The sequence below is a fragment of the Solanum stenotomum genome, chromosome 5, assembly GCF_019186545.1.
Source record: "Solanum stenotomum isolate F172 chromosome 5, ASM1918654v1, whole genome shotgun sequence".
Taxonomy (NCBI): Eukaryota; Viridiplantae; Streptophyta; class Magnoliopsida; order Solanales; family Solanaceae; genus Solanum; species Solanum stenotomum.
The window spans coordinates 50,218,471-50,241,210 of NC_064286.1; the positions used below are offsets into that span (position 1 = coordinate 50,218,471).

Here is a 22,740-nt window from a genome sequence, read left to right on the forward strand (position 1 = left end):
TTGTCCCGTATTTGCATAAAGACTCCTTAACTTTCAAAGTGTCCTATTACCTCACATAACTATTTAATATCTTTGTAAATGAGCCATTTTGACCCATTCCCTCGTCCTTGTAGTCGCGTGTGTTGCTAACTCCCTATGATAGAATTCAACCCGACCCACCCCTGTTCTTTGAAGAAAGTCGTTTTTCCTTTTCTTCTTCTAAATTTATTTCTTCTCGGTAAGGTCTTTTGTTTTATGTTTTAGTTTTTTTATTTTTCTTTTCCTTCTTTCTTATCAGATTCCTTTTAGTTCCTTTGTTTTTTGACCTGTTTTAGTTGTTTCCAGATTGTCTTTATTGCCGTCTTCTTCTGATTTATTGTCTACTTCACAATCATTTCAAGATTTTGGTAGTAGTTCCTTATTGCATTTACAAATTGAGGGTCGAGTTTTGTTTCCCAATCATGTTTTGTTGTTGGTAAACAAAAATTCAGAAGAAATTAAACCATAAAAAACTTCAAACTAACGTTTTATACTGGAAATTAAAAGATAAAACGAATTCCTACCTTATTTTCTTGGGGAAGATGATGAAGTCGTCAAACAGAGAGAACCAACGTTGATCTTGCTATGGAAAAAACCATGAAATCGAAAAATTAGGGCTATCAATGGCTATTTTGGGTTTAAAATTGGGGAAGATGACATAAATTGATTAAATAATTAATAATAAAGAAAGAAAATGACACGTGACACTTTTAAATTGGTCCATGGCAGTGAAAACACGGAATGACGCGCCTCATGTGCGTGGTAACAATCCAGACGAGGAAATGGGTCAAAATGGCCCATTTACAACGATAATAAATAGTTTTGTGGGGTGATAGGACACTTTAAAAGTTAAGGTGTTTTTATGCAAATACGGGACAACTTTGATTGTGTCTTATGTCTGTACTCTCTTTTTTTATAACGAGTCATAGTTAGATTTGAAAGTCAGACCTTTACATCTTTGATGTTGTTATGATAACAATAAATTAAATATGTGGATAAATAAAGAGTGTTAAAAATTTTATCGGCATTAATTAATTGTCATTAGATTCAATATTGATATAGACTTTAGGTACATTTACAAAGAGTATTAATTGTCACTAAAAATATATTTAGCAGTAATTAAGCATTTGCCATTAATTAATTATCTTTAAAGATCATTTTTGGTATAGCGTGTTGAGAATATAAATGTACACTCTCTAATAGTACATTTACTCATTGAATAAGATGATCACACATTTCAATATGTTATTAAAGCAAATGAAAATTTTGAGATCGAGTCTCACTGCTACACGTTATAAATGAAGAGAAATTTACATAAATGACTATAGTTAGTGAATTAGTGAATTACTATCCATCTTTCATTAAAATACTGTCGTTTCTATTCAAGAGAAAATCAAACTATATTTTACATGATTGTGGAATAGAATATAACACAATCATGGCACTAATTTCATTATCAATCTCAATTCTTTCCACACAAAAAACCTTAAAACAGAAAATACAATATAGTATATACTGTATATCACTAGCTCACTGGCCACTTGATTAAAAGCCCATACAATAATAATATCAATATATGACGTCATGTGCAGGTCACACAATTTTTTCAACTTACTCCTTGGCATGAGCGCTGGACCTGATACTATAGATACAGACTTACTATATCGAATTAAATTTTTGATATCATAGTTTTGATATTATGGTATACAATGTAAATATATGATATATATTAATTTTTTTTTTGATATTTGATATAGTATTCGATATTTATAAATAAAATATCAAAATACTGAATATTTTATCGAAGTATATTGTTATATGAATAATTCATATATATGATTATAATACTAACAAATATAATGTTTAAATCACTTGATCAATGTATGTTCCTCGATATTATATTTATATTTGTTATAAATCCACACTAAGAACTTCGCACTTTCAACGTTACCTTATGCTTATAGTCTTCTAATAATTAATAACTTTATATATTATATATATGTATGTCATAATTCAAAGTCTTCTAATAATTAATAACTTTATATATTATATCTATGTATGTCATAATTCAAGTTATGAGAATAAGATTTTATTGATTTTAAAATAAGCGCTTAAAAATAGTCTTTAATTTTATCCAAATACTAAAAAAATACTTAACAGTCATTTTAATCAAAAGTATCTAAAATAAATCAATTCAAACAGATTCTAAGTCATTTTTTAACTTATTCTTATATTGTGTTTTGTATTAATTTTATTTTTACTATATGAGTAATAATGACTGAACACTATTAATTAGAACACCCTCAAATCCATTGTGAAGCAGTGAAAAAAAAAACAAAAAAGGGGAAAAAATAGAATGCTATAAATAGATTTTAAAAAAGAAGACGGCAAATTCATTTCTGATAAATATATGAGCAATGTGCTTCCACTAAATAAAGGTAGTCGGCCACTTTGGATATGTGGACAACTCTCGGCATTTTCTTTTATGTATAATCATGGTTTTTGAATCGATTTGATCGTATTTCGATTAATTTTATGAGATATTAAATTTATTTGTAATAAATATCAGATAATTTTATCTATTAAAATTACGATAAACTGAATTTACATCAAAAACAACATTTTCAAGATATATATATATATACACACTATTTAGAAGAAATTATAAACACAACTTTTGAACGACATATGTGCTTATGTGTATATATTGTGATGATTATTATGGATGGCTATTAATTCCTATCACTTTTTCCTTAAAGTTCATCGTCGAAAAGAAATATAATACGTATCAATAAAATAAGACTTGAAAAGAGATAGTGCATCTTGACTTTTGAGGAATAAACATTATAAATGTTTATATAGCATTAAAGTCAAAATTACAATAGGCATACATACTTATTTGTCATGCGTGGTTTATTTCATAAGTTTAATAATTATTACATGTGCCATTCTTAAGAATGTTCACCCCAAACAGGGGGGGATTTAGGCATATGTAAGGTGTGTCATGTGACACGGCTTCGTCGAAATTTTTTACCAAATATACCTATATAAAAAAGAAAATAAAATAAAATTTAAGGGTAAGATAAATGAAAGGACACCCCTTGAAACAGAATTCACCAAGCTCAAATGGCAGTCGAGCCATATTCGTGCGCAACCTCATGGGGTCGATTTCCAGGAGGGACGTTTTTTATTCTGTAAATTCACGTTTTAAATTTTTTTCTTTTCTTAAAATTATTAAATTTTTGTTTTAAATTCAAAACAATAGGTCCCTTCATTAAAAACCTACCCACCCACTTTAATTCATTCAAAATCTAATAATTTTTTTTTTTTTTTTTTAGAATTATTATAAAACTCAAAATCTCCTTTATCAATTAAAATTATAGTTTCACTTTAGTTCATTCAAAATCTAACAACTTTTTTTTATTTTTAGAATTAATATAAAACTCAAAATCTCTTTATCAATTTGAATTATAGTTATATAAAAATATTGTTGACTCCTTAAATCCTTGTATTTGTATATTTCTGACATGTGAGTTTGTTCAATTTTCTTTCCGTTCTTGTTCATCAATCATTGTTATTCTGCACCTTGAATCTCCACATCAAGTTAGTATTTTTTTTTCTATTCTATTTTTTTATTATGTGCTTGAATTTTATTTTTATTTGTTCATAATAATAATTTTATTTTTTACTATCTACTTGTTACAATGAAATAATTTAGAGGCCTAAAACAAAACTTTCATTGATTTTCTTCTTGAGCCATTTTTGTCCCTTTAATGGTGACACCGCTTAGAAAAATCTTGCATACGCCACTGACCCCAAATAAACATCCGATAAAACTATTAAACTGGATCTCTGATGAAATTACACTAGATATATTTTGTTATTGTATACGATCCGGCTAGAGAGTCAAGCCACTAAAAGCGAGTGCTTTAGGTCTTGAAAATTTGGGGGGGCCACTCTCTAGCAATATTTTCTTTATTTTGAGGCTCAAAATAACAATCTATAGTTAAAAAAAAGAAGAGATTGACTTCTCTCCATTGACAGTGGACAAGAAAATTACGTCGTCAGTTTATTTTTAGAAATACTTATTTCTTTTAATATGTTCACATATTATTAATATTTAAGTAAAACTAACAAAAAAAAGTATTACATTGTAACTTAAACTCTAAATTAATTATAGGAGTTTGTTTAGGATTCTTATTTGGTTGCCAAAAATAAGAAGGATTCTTTCACCGCTTTTTGTTCTCATTTTCAGCTCATTCTCCATCAACACCATTGAAGCAATTTGAGACAATCATCAAGTAACTTTTTACTGTCTTTTTTTTTTCTTTTAAAATCTAGACTAATTAATCACATAAAATAATTATTCATAACTTATTAAGTCTTCTTTGCAACATGAAAAAGGTTTTGCATATGTGCTTCTATTGCTTCAGACTATATTTTCTCTTCTTAGTTCATTAAATCAACAAACTTTGATTCATATACTATCATATGTACTCCAATTTATTTAAGTAATACTCAAAGGCGATAGTATAAAAAATATTTGAACATTCTTTCAAATAAATAAATCTTAGATCTTTAAAACTTGTTTTAAAAAATCAAAATCAAAAAGAAAAAGAAATAGAGAAGCTGAAAAAACATCATTAATCTTTAAATGTAAAAATATACTCCCTCTTTTCTAATTACTTGTCCACTTTTGAATTGACACACCTATTAAGAAAATAATGATTGACATAGTAAGTTTACATTTTACCCTATTAATTATGAAGTGGATGAATTAAAAACATAAGATTTTCAAGAAATTATACAGTTTTCAAAATAATTAATTGATGGTATAATAGGTAAAAAAAATTGTTCTTTCTTGATTTGTCAAACAGAGGGAGTAATAATTAAATATAAAAGAAATAAATATTTCTAAAAATAAACAGTGTAATTTTCTTGTTCATTGTCACTGAAGAGAAATTAATCTCAAAAAAAATGAACTCAACTTTTACCTATAATAGATTTATAAGTTGATCTCAAAAAAGAATGAAACCCAACTTTGACCTATAATAGATTTATAAGTTAATTTTTCTTTTAAAATATATTAAGCAGAAATGATAAATCTTTCCCTTAAAATTGGTTTTAGGCCGCCAAGCATATTGAGCTATCCTTGAATTCGTGTAGTAGACTTTCTACAACACAAAACCCAAATCAAATGGGTTATGTTAACAGGCAATAGCTTTAAGGATAGCAACGAGGCAGTGAGGGTGCGGGTTTGGACATTAGCGGGATGGGCAGATTTAGACATATGCAGATATGGAGCGGGATGATGAAATTTTGTGGGTGGACAAAACCCACCCCACTCCACCTCATTGCCCATCCCTAAATGGCCTTCAAATGATTTGCGCTCCAGTCTTTACTGTGAAAATATTTTTTACTTTCTGGGTGGGAGTTATATTTGAGTACATGACCTTTATTTATACCATGATGAATTATGTGAACATCTTATTTAGAAACTCAAATCATTAGAAAAAGATCGCACACTTATAAAGTACTAAATTATATTTATGGCTATACATATACAAACATTTTTCTGCACCTACTTAGTGAGAGCCCGAGCCAATATTGCTCCAAGGTGATCGGTTCAACATCTTTCGTGAAAGTGTTATTACTGTATATAAGTTTAGAAAACATAACTTACATACTTAATAACGATATAATAAGAATAAAATGGTAAAATTATCTCTTGGTTTTCCACATTAGTACGGTGAATAAGTAAAAGTGGACGGAGAGTCTGGTAGCAAATAATATTGAAGCAGATGTGCTTCAATTGAGAGAATGAGCATTAAACCTCCCTACTGTTCATACACCAAGTACTAGTGTCTAGTTTTTGATGGGTACATAAAATAATACGGTATTTCTTTTACAAAGACTATGCTCTACTGTCGAGTTTTCGATTTTTTGAACAAGAACAATTGTCCAGGGAGAGGAAAGAATCATAGATTGTGTGTTACCAAAACTATTTTGATTTCTCCCTCTTGAGTAATGTCGAGAAGCCTTTCTCCAATCTGTACGAGTTTTCATCATGGCTGCAAATTCATCATAGCTGATTCGCCCATCCTGCGTAAATGTAAAGGTGATAAGAAATCATCCCTACTCTGTATACATATACGCCCTTGCACTCGATTTTAAAATCGCCCCCTAGTCTCATTGTCCCTCATTCAACACTTCACTTAAAGGAATATTTAGATATTATGTTTTTTATTATAAGAAAGTCTTCATCAAAATAAACAACTCAGGAATTCCCAATTAAAGTAGTTTACAAGAGCTATTTATTTCTTTGCATTTTCATTTCTCCATTATTAAGTATCTTATTCAATTTTAGCTTGCTCCTTGTAAAAAGCCCCATCCTTTTATGTTCCAAGTTGCAGGGGTTGAAAGTACATCTCAGTTTTCTTCAACATTAAGCTTCATTAAGGCAACATAATGGTGTACAAGCCTGAGCAAGCAAACAAAGTAACAACAACACCTCGCAAGCATCTGAGTGAACCACATACTGGCTTAGATATTAACTTAAGATAGAAAAATGAAATGAGTCTCTTAGTTAAAACAACATTCATCAGACTTTAGACTGAGAGTTCTTCTTCTCACCACAGATTAGATCAATAACACTTCCTAGGTCATATTAGTTGGCATAACATCAGAAAATAAATCTAGAACAAAAGCTTCACTCAGTTACCAGCAACAATTCAAACAACAGAATTTCGTAATTTCACACCAATTGAAGTATCCTACTCACCTGGTTTGAAGAAAATTGACAAACCAAAATCAATAGCTTTCAAAGGTGAATTCTCCTTCTTATTTGCATATAAGAAGTTCTCAGGCTTTAAATCTCTATGGATCACCCCTATGTTGGAAAAATGATTCTAGTATCTCAAAAAAAAGTGTTCGATCATATTATTTTCTATATTCATCATATTAAATAGATGTTAATATCCAATTAATTATTGTCTTATAAATCAGTATTAATGTTGGTCTAAATGTAAAAGTTGCCAACGTATATTTCCTCTTAATTGGCCTTCAATTCTCTTGCCATTAATCTTCTTTTCACAGCCTTGTAGCCCTTTAATTCTTTTTAACCGTTGGTTGATGGTTTTCTTGGGAATATATTTATATGCCTCTTGTGTTCTTATGAAGTGGGAGTGAGAAAAGACAACGAGTGATACTTCTTATTTCTTATATTATTTTGCTCGGTTTATATTAGTAAATCTTTGTTGGTTTTTGGCTCCTAGTTTATACTAGAAGAGCTTGTTGAATCCTGGGGATATATCTATACCAGGTGAAACAGGGGCGGCTCAATAGATCTCGTGGCCTAAGGCAAAATCATATTAAGAGGCCCTTAAATTTATTTTATAAAGTTTATACACTAACAAGAAAATTTATTTTCTACACAACAGATTAATCATTTAAGACAAAAAATAACAATTATCACACACACAAAAAGAAAATGAAGAAGAGTACACAAAATAAAGTGTTGGATTATGGATGTTAAGCTTCAAAACTCAAATTTAAATTTAAATTTGGCAATCATCACAAATAAGAAAAAGAAAAGAACCATAACTTAATAGTTGAAGTTTTGAATATGGATAGTAACAAAAATACATACATCTTCTTATCGAATATGTGATCAATTTAAATGATATAATTCTTTTTAAATGATATAATTCATTTCATTAAGTAGCTCTCATTAGTGAATAGCTAAAACAAATTATAAGATTTTCATATAATATATTAAATTAAAACGAAAAGAAAACTTGTGCATGAATATTTTTGTGTTCACGCAATTTAAGAAAAGATTGGAAAAAAATTCATTATGTTATTTATATGTATAACTTAGTTCCTATATAAAAAGGATAAACTTTAAAATTGGAAGTTAAAACAAATATATCAAATAATGAGTGAAAAGATTATAAGAATTTATGAACTTATTGGTAAAAAATACTCTCAAACAAATAATAATAAAAAATATACAATAACATTTTTATTTATATAAATTATATTAATATATAATAAAATCATTAACAATAAATTTTGGGCCTTCAAATTTTTGAGGCCCAAGGCAATGGCCTCACTGGCCAAGCCTTCAGAGCCGCCCCTGAGGTGAAAACTGTCTTTCGACAGCCTCAAGTTATGAGAAATTTCTACAAGAGTTTGTGGTAAAGTACAAACTTTGATAAATTTGGTACAAGTGTTCGTGATGAAGATATTTTCCGTAAAATTTACAACAGCTTGTGACACAGCTGCACCACCTCCATAATTGTCTGCGTAACACCAGCATTCCGTATAATTGCCCCCCTCGACACGATCCTATCAAACAACTCTCCACCCTCACATAACTCCATAACCAAATGCACGGTATTATCATCCTCACACGCCTCTTTCAAGCTCACAATACTCGAATCACGAGGAAAATGCTTCATAATCGCAACTTCTTGCCTTACATCCTCCACATCCACAGTTGTCCTCGTCTTCCTCTTCGAAATCGACTTAACAAGCTAATAAATCCCTATTACTTCGATCTATACAAAAGTGTACAATTTAGAAAGTTGATTAGATTTTAATATAATTTTTAGATATTTAAGTTGTTAATTACCTTTTGTTTGCGCAAATTTATTGTGAAGAGGTCCATTGAGATGTTCATCCGACATTCAAAATAATAAAGCAATAACTAAAGAATATGAATTTAAAACTAAAAGTCATAGCTAAAACAGATTCCATAATTTCGAAAAAATTATACAGTAATTAAAATTAAGTTAAACAAAAGAAGTAATTTTTTTTAAAAAAAAAATCCAAAAAACGCTGAAGTAGGCACGTCGATCGGGACGTGTCTGCTTCAGCGTGAAGTCTTGAATTTGAAACTAAAACTCATAGCTAAAACAGATTCCATAATTTCAAAAAAATATACACTAATTAAATTAAAGTAAAAAAAAAATTAATATTTTTTTTCGAAACACGCTGAAGCAGGCACGTCCACCATATATAATAACTAAAAAGAGAATACAATCATAAACAAATAGTTTTGTCCATATCCGTTTATTTGTTTCATTAGTATTTAGTCGATGGCTTAATTACATGCATAAATATTACTATTATACCGTATAGATTTATCAATAATCATCTATGGTCATATAAAATATAAAAAGTCATTTCATAACTTTATAAAGAAAGATTTTGGTTGAGAGAATTTTGTTTTTCTTCAACTATCTTATTTTAAATAGTTTAAAGTTAAAATTAAACTATTATTATTTTTTGAACAATTATAAGTAAGAACGATATTATTGAACTTTTTTAGTAATTAGAAAACATATTTGAATTAAAAATATAACGAAAAAGACATTTTAGAGATAAATAGTAAAGAGAGAAGTATTTAAAACACCTCAAAACTCGGCATGGATTATTAATTTTATCATCGAACTATTGATAATCTTAAAAGCACCATTTTACTTGACTAATTGAACTTAAATACACATTTGATCTTGCAACATGAGTGAAATACATCCCTGAATTTTCGTCAAATTTAAGAATGTTTTCAACACTTTTCTCGATTTTTTATTACGAATTTCATGCTTTAATTATAATAGTTTGAAATCACTTGTTATGCTATATAGTAAATCGAATGTATATCTAAATTTAATTAATTAAATAAATAAATATTATTTAATACAATTTATAATTTAGGGACGAAACTATAATTTATACCGTTCAAAGCTATTTTCAATACTTATTGGACTAGTAAAAGAACAAAAGGCAAGAAGTTAGAAGAAAGAAGTTAAATTTAGAGTAGTATGTATTATGTTGTCTCTTTTGCAAACATTTAACACATAATGGTCAAACTTGTCTAATAGAAAGCAATTATGGCCAGCTTTACTAATTATTTATCTTTGTAATTAAGTTGCTTCATCTTAAGTAGTAAAAGTAAAATATAAAATAATGATAGTGTCATCTAGTATAATATGCAACTATACAATATGTACAAAGACATAAAAAAAAATATATATATATATATATATATATTACTTTTGAACTTTTCTTTCATTGACAATTTCCTTTTAGATCATATTTATTGATATTATAAATGTATATTTCCTTAATTCTTTTATTACTTTATCAGCTAATTACAATCGCTTAAATAGGAGCAAATGAAAAAATATGATTTTTTTAAATTTGAAAGTTAAAGATATTTAAGCGTATCCCAGAAGCAAAGGACTTGTTTGGTAATGACTGTGTAATTGTTCTTTAATTTTATGTTTAATTAGCTTTAACTTTTGATCGAAAAGAAAAAAGAAACAACTTGTAGCACAAGGTTAATCGATTGAGCAAAAAAAAATGATATCGTATGCACGTTTCCATTTCCTGGTCAAAGAACTAGAGGATGAGGCTATTTTATTTTATTTTTTGAAAAAATTATGCATTACAACAAACTATTAATTCAAAATAAATGATATAGCTATAATTTTATTTTATTTCAATTTGCAGCAATTTTTTTTTGTCATTCGCCTCTCTTCCCCTGAATCAAGCTCGTCTCTCTCACTTTATACAAACACAAATGTATAAATTGTGTTTGTATAAAGCGAGAGAGAACTGTATATATAAATACAAATGTACATCTATTCGTCTTATACACTTATAATTATACAAATACAAATTTATTCCAATCCAGTTTTCTTTTGCTTTCTCTCTTTCTCGCTTTATACAAACACAAATTATACAAAATACAATGTATAATTTGTGTTTGTTTAAAGCGAGAGAGAGATTTGATATACAAATACAAATGTTTTAACTTGATTCAATTGTATACAAATTCAAATTTTATGCAGATATATAAACACAATCATTGATACATATACATAGTAGTTACATAAATATAATTATCTAACCAATATACATATACAATCACTCTGATTTTATTCGAATAAGATACTCTATAGCAAACTATGTTTGCTATGGAATGGAACGCAAAGAGCAAAACTATAGTCATAGAGCGCTAATATGATTTTTATGTTATTCCTAAAATTTGCTCATTTTTTTCTTAATCAGAAGTTTTGACTGTGGATAGGGGTATGGGTGAGTTAAGTTAAAACTGTACATGTTAAAAAAAGTTGAAATAAAAATCGCAGGTTGGGTCTTGACCTGTCCAAGTTCACTTAGACTCAAATGGTTTGGGCATGGACTAAAATTTGAGTTGGATCATGACCCATCTAATTTGATCCGCTTAATTTTAATAGTTTTAACATATTGTTATTTAACTTTTATAACTACAGTTTGAATTTCAACTCAAGAAAATAAAAATAAAAGTTACAAATTCCTAGATAAACCCTAAAAGATATAAAATAGGTAGTAATTTATACCTTCGATATAGGAACATACATCACATCAATGCAAATAAAGAGTCTTAAAACGGATTGAAATTGGAGATTAAATTGGGCTCAATTGAAAATTCGTTTAAAATGGATAGGGGTATGCAAAAATCGAACCGAAAAAATATTATTGGGTTTTTAATGGGTTTATAAAAAAGAATTATTATTAGGTTATTGGTTTGATTTCGATTTTTACTATTGGGTTATTGGTTTACCAATAACCCAATAAGACGGTAATAATTTACTACTTTACCCTTCCTAAATATAAAATATTAATAATTTAATATATAACTAGACACTATAACTATATCAAATTATCAGTACTCTACCCACTTCACACTAGGGCGCTTTAGTCTTTACTGTTTGCTCAAAACCTAAAGACTAAAGTAAGGGTTCACCATTGTAGCTATTTGATTTTAGTTTTAGTTTCAGTCTTGTTGGACTATTTGATTTTAGTTTTAGTTTGTAATTTAGGTTGTAGCTTTTGCAAGTTTGTAAAGATTTGTAATTTGATTAACATAAAAATTTTCATACTGTGTTTTGGCGGTGACATGTAATTATACCCTTTGTATTATATTTTCTCTTATTGATGCAATTTCTCATTATCTTTCTTGTTTCACCATACCAAGACATTTAGAGATCGAAGTGATGAGAAGTCATATAATATTTTATGGATATTTTCTTATTGGGTAAATCGAAAATCAAATCGATAACGACCAAAAATTGATAAAAATATATCTTATTGATTTGTTACTGGGTTAGCATATTTAAAAACTGAAAATCGATAAACCGAACCGATAGTAAATAAAACCGAACCGATCGATGCACACCCCTAAAAATGAATTTAAGGCTTGAATCTGTTGAGATTGAACGCAACTCAAATTATCTTGAGTCCAACCCATAAAATTATGAACAAATTGAACGAGTTACTTAGATTTAGGCTCATTTTGACACTTGTAATTTTGAAATATATTTAGGGTATAGTCCAGTGGAAACTATTTTTGATAGGAAACATTTTTTTCAAATAGATCCCATGTCGATTATTTTATGGTTGGAGTCCTACTCATGGCGACCTATTTGAATTGGGGAAAGCTTATGAAATTAGTGAATATCGAACATCAAATGAAAAAATAAAAATAATTTTTTTTTATTAAACATGAGTGTTGAAAAATACAATTGTATGTTACCTTTTCATTTCATATTATCTCTCGTGTTTTTCTTTTATATGTTTATTATATTAATAAAGATTTTCTTTTGATTATTTTATCCCTATTTATGTCTAAAGATATATCTACTCTTCGGTGGATATCTAATCTATTTATGTGTCATCCCCTCATATTTATAGTCTTCAAGAATAATTATTACTTTGCCAATTTTGAGATATCTATAGATAAAATGGAAAAAAGTACTCTCTCCCTCCGTCTATCATTATTTCTCCACGTTTAACTTGATACACCCTTTAAAAAAGTAATAAATAGAAAAATAATTTTACTATATCAATACTATTAATTATACGTCATCTAAGTGTTGGGTAATGAATAATATTTAATAATAAAAATAAAATAGATATAAAATAATAAATTATCTGTTAGTTTTTAAAATTGAACAAGTCAAAATGAATATCTAACCTTAATATGACCGATAAGTAAAAATGAATAAAACAATTTTATTCTAAAATTATTAAGAATTTTAAATAATTATTTTTAGAAATCACTATGAATATTTGAGGTGGTAAAGTATACTTTAGACGGTTTTTCACCAAGTTAGACACACAAGGTTGGCTCATCTTTGTGTGTTGGGTGAAACTTTAATTCATTTCTATGCCCTTTATTTGTTCGACAAATCAATACACTAATATCTCTCCCTTTCAACTTTTGCATTTTACATTTTATTTTTATAATCATAGTATTCATGTCAGTTTTCGTACATTTCAATTAATTTTATGAAATATCTGTTGTTTTTCATCAGCAATAAATATCAGATAAATTTATTAAGATTAAGACAAATAAAAAAAAATCATCTGATATTTTTTACTCTACCCAACCTTCTCATTTAATTTGTTGACAAAAAGGAATATTCGTTCTCTTTTTACTTGTTTGGTTTGTATTTTTCAATTTCATTGAAAAGGTATTTAGGAAATTCCAATTTAATTCCAATTAGCTTAAGTAATTATTTAATGATAAAAATATTCCTTTTTTTCCTGAGTTATCAAATAAAAGGATCCCAAATTTAATTTTTTTTAAATGATAAAAATAAAAATTCTCTTAATTTATTATTAAAATAACAATTAAAAATAAAACATATTTTTAGTAATTATACAAGTATAAAATTAAATAAAAGGAGCATAATATTTTTAAACATAATAATTTTATATAATTATAAAAATTACATGAAAATAGCTTTGAAGATATACAAAATATCCCTAACAAATATAGTATATCATGTGTGGAAGAATAGAAATTAAAGAATATTTCAAACAAAATATAATAACATCGATACAATCCTTAAGTAGATAGCCCAAGAAATATATTTCAAAGCACATTTGATAACCAAGGTATATATAACACGTAACCCTCCAAAGTATTATCCGAAAGTTGAATAAAATAACACATGGTCGTTGTCATTGTAATCCACAGAAACAAAAATATTGAATTAGGAAAAAATTTAAATATGTCATCAAACTTTAATTATTATTTTTATCTATATAATTCATTTAAAGTTAACATGTAGTGACATGAATGAACATTTTCTTTAAATAAAAATAACATAAATGAATCAAATTTTAAAAAATAACATAAATAAATTATTTCTCAAATTCGATAGCATATCTGAACCTTTGAAAGTAGAGGGAGACCACATTAAAGGCTGTTTTTGGTCCACAAAGAAACAAGTACGTACACGCGATGTAACATTTAATATTATAAGATAATTAAAATATATAGTTGTAAATAAAAAAATGTTACATAATTAAAATATTCTTTAACTCAATAATTTATTTCGGGAAGTACACATGTTAACTAACTTTTTTATTAGATAGTAAAATACCTAACAAACTTCTACAACTCATTTATTCGTACATGTGCTATTAAAAACTAACACTTATTTCTGCTTTTGGCACAAAATTAGAACACTTTTTAAAAAATATATTTGGTTACCATTTTTTATTCATTAAAGTGAGCATATAGGCTGGGTGAAATATAATATATAAGCTGTTTTATTATGTGTTTGTTAAAAAATATACATAAAATACAAATTTTTATTACAAAAATTCAACCAAACATGAGATATAATAATTGCATGTTTTATGATGTGTTTGTTATTCTCTATCTCACAAATTAAACACTATATTTAACGCCATAAATTTCAAATATTTTACAATCACACGAATAGTATCGTGATATGTTTTATACTACAAAATTAGAGAAGAGAGAAAGAAAATAAAAAAGAAAACGGTTGAAAGAATAATATTAGTATATCTCACTCCTTAAATAATTTTGATTGATTATTATCTTCACAATTTCTAACTTCCTTTTTTAGCATTTGTAAAAGATTTTTGATTGCCATTAATGTTCTTTATTATTCTAGCAAATCTTGTTTTTGTGGGGTTTTAGCCCCATTTTTATTAAAGTCTTAATTTGGTACAATTATATACCAACTAAATCTTACCAAGATAACTATATAGTTGCAAAGTTTGAAACTTTGGTATTTTTCTAATGTCATTGGTAACATCATTAGTTGTAAACTTCTTCTATAAAAGGAGCTCATTAGATCATTTATAGAACGCACCGAGTTAGAGAGAAAAAATATATTTTGAGAGCAAAGTGAGGTATTCCATAGACTATACAAGAAAAATAGTCTGTGAAGAAAAATAGTGCAAGCGATATTTTAGTAAGGTGTAAATCAAAAAAGTGTTATTCCTTTTGAGTGTGTTGTAGTCACTTTGAATATTATATTTGTGACTACACAGTGTAAAAATTTCTTGCTATAGTGATATCAGTTTGACCCGTGATTTTTTCCCTTATTTAAAAGGGTTTTCACGTAAAATTCTTGGTGTCATTATTTTCCCATTTTATTTCCATTATTTTGATCATATATATATTTTGTGTTAGTTCGCATTTTCCCAACATACTGGTATCAGAGCCAAAGTTTTATCTGAGTATGCTCTGTGGTTGCAGCACAGTCTGAACTTCCACTTCATAAAAGATTTACTTTGGTTTGCAATAACTATATTTTTGGGGATAAACAATGGAAGCCAACACAAGTAGAATAGTTACTTTGAATGGTGTTAATTATGTCATTTGGAAGGGGAAAATGGAAGATCTGCTTTATGTCAAGAATTTTTACAAACCAGTCTTTACCATCGTAAAACCAAATAATAAAACAGATGAAGAGTGGAATCTGTTGCACAGGAAGGTTTGTGGATTTATTAGGCAATGGATTGACGATAATGTGTTGAATCATATTTCTAGGGAGACACATGCTCGAACCATATGGGAGCATCTTGAAAGTTTGTATACTCGAAAAACTAGTAACAATAAAATGTTCTTAATAAAGCATATGTTGAGTTTAAAGTAACATGATGGTTCTTTGATGACAGACCATCTGAATAATTTTCAGGGGATCATGAACCAATTATTTGCTATGGGCATTAAATTTGATGAAGAAATTCAAGGCTTGCTTCTACTTGGTTTCCTACCAAACTCTTGGAAAACATTTAGAACTTGATTGTCAAATTCAACTCTGAATGGTGTGATCTCTATGGATTCCGCCAAGAGTAATGTCTTGAACGAAGAGATGAGAAGAAAATCTCAAGGTTCTTCTTTGTCAGACGTCCTGATAACTGGCTCTAGGGGGAGAAACAAAACTCGTAGTTCTCAAAATAGAGAACAAAATATGAGCAAATCCAGAGGCAGACTTAAGGATATTAAGTGCTATCATTGTGGCATGAAAGGGCATACAAAGAAGTTCTACAGGAAGTTGAAGAAGGAGAACAAAAACAAAGAGGAAACTAAAGAAGATGACAATGAAAATTACCTAGTCACCGTCACCATCGAAGATCTTGTTACCATCCTTGATGCGGATATGATAAATACTGCTTGTGATAAGTCAAGCTGGGTTCTCGACACTGATACCGCATCTCACGTGACATCAAGGAAGGATTTTTTCTCTTCCTATACTCCTGGTGATTTTGGAAGCTAGAGTATGAGTAATGAGACTGTTTCTAGGGTGGTTGGTATTTGTACAATTTGTTTGGAAACAAGTGTTGGAACTAAACTAGTTTTGAACAATGTGAAACATGCACCTGATGTTCGTTTGCACCTAATTTTTGCTGGTGTTTTGGATGATGAAGGATATGTTAGTACCAATGGTGATGGAAAATGGAAACTCATTAAAGGTTCCTTGATTGTGGCTCGTGGTACCAAACGTCGTGGTCTATGCTGGACTAAAGTTTCTACTTGTGTTGATATGGTGAATGCGGTTGAGAGCGACAACTCTTCAACGTTATGGCATAAGAGGCTTAGCCACATCAACGAAAAAAGGCTTAATATTCTAGCCAAGAAGAAATTATTGTCAAATTTCAAAAGTGCTAAATTAAAAAAGTGTGAGCACTGCTTGGCTGGTAAACAAATAGAGTTTTCTTTAAGTCCTACCCTCCTTCAAGAAAGACAGAGTTGCTTGAATTGGTGCACCCTGATTTATGCGATCCAATGAAAACAAGGACATTGAATGATGCACTCTACTTTGTCACTTTTATTGACGACTGATCGAGAAAACTTTGGGTCTATGTCTTGAAGACTAAAGACCAAGTGTTAGGTATTTTCAAGCAGTTTCAGACTTCAGTTGAAAGAGAAACTGGAAAGAAACTGAAATGTATTCGTACTGATAATGGTGGTGAATATTGTGGACCATTTGACGAATACTGCAAGCATCAAGGTATTAGACACCGAAAGATACCTTTCAAGACTCCTCAGCTTAATGATTTGGCTGAGAGGATGAACATGACATTGATGGAAAGAGTTAGATGTTTGTTTTCTGAAGCAAAGTTGCCGAACTCATTTTGGGGTGAGGCTTTATTGACCATTGTACATGTTATTAATCTATCTCCTACTGTTGCTTTGCAAAGTGATATTCCAAATAGAGTTTGGTATGGAAAAGATGTTTCTTATGACCATTTAAGAGTATTTGGTCGTAAAGCTTTTGTACATGTGTCGAAAGATGAGAGGTCAAAGTTAGATGCCAAGACAAGACAGTGTATCTTCATTAGATATGGCCTTGATGAATTTGTTTACAAGTTATATGATCCAATTTAGAAGAAACTCATGAGAAACTGTGATATTATTTTCATGGAGAATCAAACAATTGAAGATATTGACAAAGCGGAAAAGCTAGAATCTTCAAATTTTAATGACATAGTTCATCTAGATAAAGTTCCTCACACAAGTATGCATGATGTTGTTGGGCTTGATGATTATGGTAACACCCATAATCATGTATCGAATCAACATGTTGATGTTGATAATAACAATGATATTGTTATTGATGATCCTTTTGCTTATGAAGTTGTAGACGAATCAAATATTTCACTTAGGAGGTCCACAAGACAGCGGGTTCCTTCCTCGCATTATTCACCCAATAAGTATGTGTTACTCAATGACGGGGGAGAACCTGAATGTTATAAGGAGACCATAGAAGATGAGCATAAAGATCAATGGATTGAAACCATGCAAGATGGGATGAAGTCTCTGCACGAGAACCACACTTATGAGTTTGTAAAATTGCCCAAGGGCATGAGAGCTTTGAAGAAAAGTGAGTGTTCAAAGTTAAAGTTGAAGAACACAACTTGAAGCCTAGGTACAAAGCTAGATTGGTTGTTAAGGGATTTGGTCAAATGAAGGGTATTGACTTTAACAAAATATTTTCTCCTGTTTGAAAATGTCCTTGATTCGTACAGTTCTAGGTTTGGCTGCTAGTTTTAATTCAGAGATTGAGCAGATGAATATGAAGACGACTTTTCCTCACGGTGACCTAGAAGAAGAGATTTATATGGAACAACCTGAGAGCTTCAAAGTAGAAGGTACAAAAAATTTTGTGTGCAAACTCAGAAAGAGTCTTTATAGCTTAACGCAAGCTCCTAGATAATGGTACAAGAAGTTTGAATCTGTTATGTGAAGCAAGGCTATAAGAAGAGTTCTTCAGATCATTGTGTATTTGTACAAAAAAAATTAATTTTATCATCCTCTTGTTGTATGTGGATGATATGTTGATTGTGGGCAAGAATACTTCCAAGATTGACGACTTTAAGAAAGAGTTGCATAAGTCTTTTGCTATGAAAGACTTGGGTCATGCCAAGTAAATTTTGGGCATGAGAATTACTCATCTCAGAGATGAAATGAAGATTTATTTTTCACAGAAGAAGTACATTGAACGTGGACTAGAGCGCTTCAATATGAAGAATGCTAAGTTTGTTAGCACACCTCTTGCTGGTCATATGAAGTTGAGCAAGAAAATGTGTCCTACAGCTAGAGAGGAAAAAGTGAGCATGGCCAAAGTTTCATATTCCTCCGTAGTCGGAAGTCTAATGTATCTAATGGTATACACTAGACCTGATATTGCTCACGCAGTTGGTGTTGTCAGCAGATTTCTCGAAAATTCAAGAAAAGAGCATTGGGAAGTTGTGAAGTGGATACTCAGGTATCTTAAAGGAAGCTCAGATGAATGCTTGTGTTTTGGAGCATCAGATCCTATCTTAAAGGGCTATACAGATATTGATATGGCAGGTGACCTTGATAACAGAAAATCCACTACTGGATATTTGTTTACTTTTTCAGGGGGAGCTATATCATGTCAGTAGAAGGTGCAGAAGTGTGTTGCACTATCTAAAGCTGAGTATATTGCGGTTACTGAAGCCGGCAAGGAGATGATATGGCTAAAGTAATTTCTTTAAGAGCTTGGTTTGCATCAGAAGGAGTATATTGTCTATTGTGACAACCAGAGTGCAATAGACTTGAGCAAGAACTCTATGTACCATGCAATAACAAAACTCATCGACGTTAGATATCATTGGATTCGTGAGGAAGTGGAGAGTGAATCATTTCACGTCAAAAAGATCCATACAAGTGAAAATCCTGCAGATATGCTGACCAAGATGATACCGAAAGACAAGTTCGAATTATGCAAAGAACTTGTGGGTATGAGCTCTTTCTAAAGAAGGTGAAGATACCTTCTTCCAGTGAATGAGACTGGAGGGGGAGATTTGTGGGGTTCCAGCCCCATTTTTATTAAAGTCTTAATTTGGTACAACTACATACCAACTAAATCTTACCAAGATAACTACATAGTTGCAAAGTTTGAGACTTTGGTATTTTTATGATGCTATTGGTGACATCATTAGTTGTAAACTTCTTCTATAAAAGGAGCTCGTTAGCTCATTTATTAAACACACCAAGTTAGAGAGAAAAAATATATTTTGAGAGCAAAGTGAGGTATTTCATAGACTATACAAGAAAAATAGTTTGTGAAGAAAAATAGAGTGTGAGCGATATTTTAGTAAGGTGTAAATCAAAAGAGTTTTATTCCTTTTGAGTGCTTGTTATACACTTTGAATATTGTATTTGTGACTACACAGTGTACTTGTTAGTCACTTTGAATATTGTATTTGTGACTACACAGTGTACTTGTTATAGTGATATCAGTTGCACCTCTTGGCCCGTGATTTTTTCCCTTAGTTAAAAGGATTTCCACATAAAATTCTTGGTGTCATTATTTTCCCATTTTATTTCTATTATTTTGATCATATATATTTTTGTGTTAGTCCGCATTTTCTCAACAGTTTTTGCAATAAGATTATGCACTTGAATTTATTTTCCTTAATTCGGTTGCATATAGTCTTTTGTACTGGATTTTTATCTATAATTTTTTGTTGGTTTCTGTATTGTGATAGAAAATATATTTATATTGGGTGAAATATTTTTGAAGACACTTTTATATACATATTTAGGGGTCGTTTGGTACAAAGATGCATAATGCAGGGATTATTAATGCATGGATTAGTAATGCAGAGATTAGTGATGTAGAGTTTAGTAATGCAGGGTTTAGTAATGCAGGGTTTAGTAATGCAGGGTTTAGTAATGCAGGGATTAGTTTTTATCAAGTGTTTGGTTCATTGTTTTCCATTTAATCTTATGTTTGGTTTAAAATTCTAAAAAAAGTTTCTTTCTTATTATACCCTTGAGTTATATTTCATTTAATTTTATATTTCATTCAATTTGTCAAGTTAAATACTAAAATATATTTAAAAAATTATTATTAATTTTGAGGTGTGATATGCCACCATAGAGATCCTTGCTAGCACGGTATATTTTTATTTTTTTGTTGGTCAAATATACCTTAAACTTAACATAGATTTAAGACTACTTAAATTGTTCAAATACACAAAGCTTATTTTTTTTTTAAAATAGTTCAAGTGGTCAATCGACGAACTACATTTAAAAAAAAAATGAAAAAATCAACTCAATATAATAAATCAAACATGGAGAAAAAATATTAATTTGTGAAATCATCAAATTACATGGGACAAATTTGGAGAATTTAAAAGAATATTTATAATATTCTCATATAAATTAAAAAGGGCCATTAAACTACAAAAAGAAAAAAAATAGGGAAAAAGATTTGGGGATAGCTTAGTCATTTAGGGGTCTTATCTAAGGATTGTTAAATCTTGGATTAGTTATCCCTTCCTTTTCTAGGGATTAGATAAGACCTTGTATGAGATATCACTAATCCATGCATTAGATTAAATAAAGTAACCAAACAATATTTTTATTGGACTAAATTTTAATCCATGAACTATTTTGATTAATACCCCTACTAAACGGGTCCTTAAAGCTATACATTTTTTTTTTTGTGATTTATAATATTCTCAAACGAAAATCTTCTTAAAAATATCATTAACAAACACACATATTATTATTATATTTGTTTTAATTTAACTGATATGAAATTTAAAAAAATAAAGAAGAATTTTGTGCATAATTATTAAAGTATCAATTATCATTTAAATTTATATTCTAAACATATCACAGATATTAGCAACTTAAAAATATAATGATAATGGCTGACTTTGTTTAAACTCACCTAGAAGTGCGTGCCATATAAATCCACTTTTTTCCTCTTATTTCTTTTACTTCTTCTTCTTCGTTTCTCAAACACAAGATTTGATTTTTCTTCGTGAAATTCTTCATCATTCAAAACCCAGGTGCGTAATCTTTTCTTATAGTTTTTTTTTTTTTTAAGTTTGTTTGTTTCAGAGGTGTATTTAGAATGGATCAGATAAACAGAAATTAATAATTTTTTTGATTTCATTTGTGATTTGTGTCGGAAATAGAATATATATTTAAGAAAAAGGGTAAAGATTTGAACTTTTGATATCACTACTAAAAGATCATTATTTTTCTGTTGAAATTTCGCACTGAAAAATGTTTGGTGGCTATTCCCATGGATATTTTGATTGAATCATTGAGAAAAGAAGAAATAATACTCCTTCTGTTCACTTTTAATTGTGATGTTACGCTTTTGGAAAATTTATTTGACTAACTTTCAAAATTAAATTAGATTACATTAATTTGATAATTTAAACAAAAAAATTAGATATCAAAAGACCATACGAAAAGAATTATAAATTGCAATTTTTTGATAGCAATATGTTGAAAAAATACATAGTAAAATGTTGGTCAAAGTTCTTATAGTTTGACTTTATCAAAAAGGAAACTATAACAATTAAAAGTGTATGGAGAGAGTAGTGTTTTTACATGGAAAAAATAGAAAGCTTCCCAGTATTTGAGTGAAAATATGTTTTCTATCATGTGTTATCCAGTGTGCTGGTTGGGCAGAAATAAGTAGAAAAATCATGTTTTATGACACAAATTTCTCATTGATTCGCGGTGAGAAAAACTTCTGTTTCTAGTAGTTTCATTATGGGGAAGGGGATAAGGATTCTGGGAAAAAGGATGCAATGATGTTGTCAGACTTGCTTATTGGTATTAGTGGATCTAGTAACTGTTGCAGAGCGAGGATTTTCAGGTAAGAAGTTAAAAGGGATTCAACATTTAGTGTACAGACATAAAAAACAAATCTTTGTCTATCTACAGAGTACTTTTTCGGCGAAAGGGCTGTCAATTGACAAAGGTGGTTAGTCACTGTCAACTACAGTGTGTTTTGATGAAAAGAAAAGGTTTATACTATTATTTTTCGTGAATAAGTTCATACACTTCGAATCTTTGATTGGTTAAAAATTAAGATATATGTAGAATTTGGCTAAACATGT

At 29.3% G+C, this 22,740-nt stretch overlaps 1 protein-coding gene across 2 annotated transcripts in view; it reads left to right on the forward strand.

Annotated features, from left to right (window-relative positions):
• Positions 1–22,740, forward strand: part of LOC125864400 (acyl-coenzyme A oxidase 4, peroxisomal-like) — a 174,404-nt gene that overhangs the window by 147,197 nt on the left and 4,467 nt on the right. The window contains exon 2 of one of the 2 annotated variants that reach the window (XM_049544398.1): positions 21,635–21,672. Coding sequence is in view for 1 of the 2 variants with exons in the window: in XM_049544397.1 (XP_049400354.1) it covers positions 22,635–22,647 (13 nt within the window). In the remaining variant the exon portion in view is untranslated. Of the gene's footprint in view, positions 1–21,634; positions 21,673–22,619; positions 22,648–22,740 lie in introns of those variants that run through there. The other variant, XM_049544397.1, reaches the window with a different exon arrangement.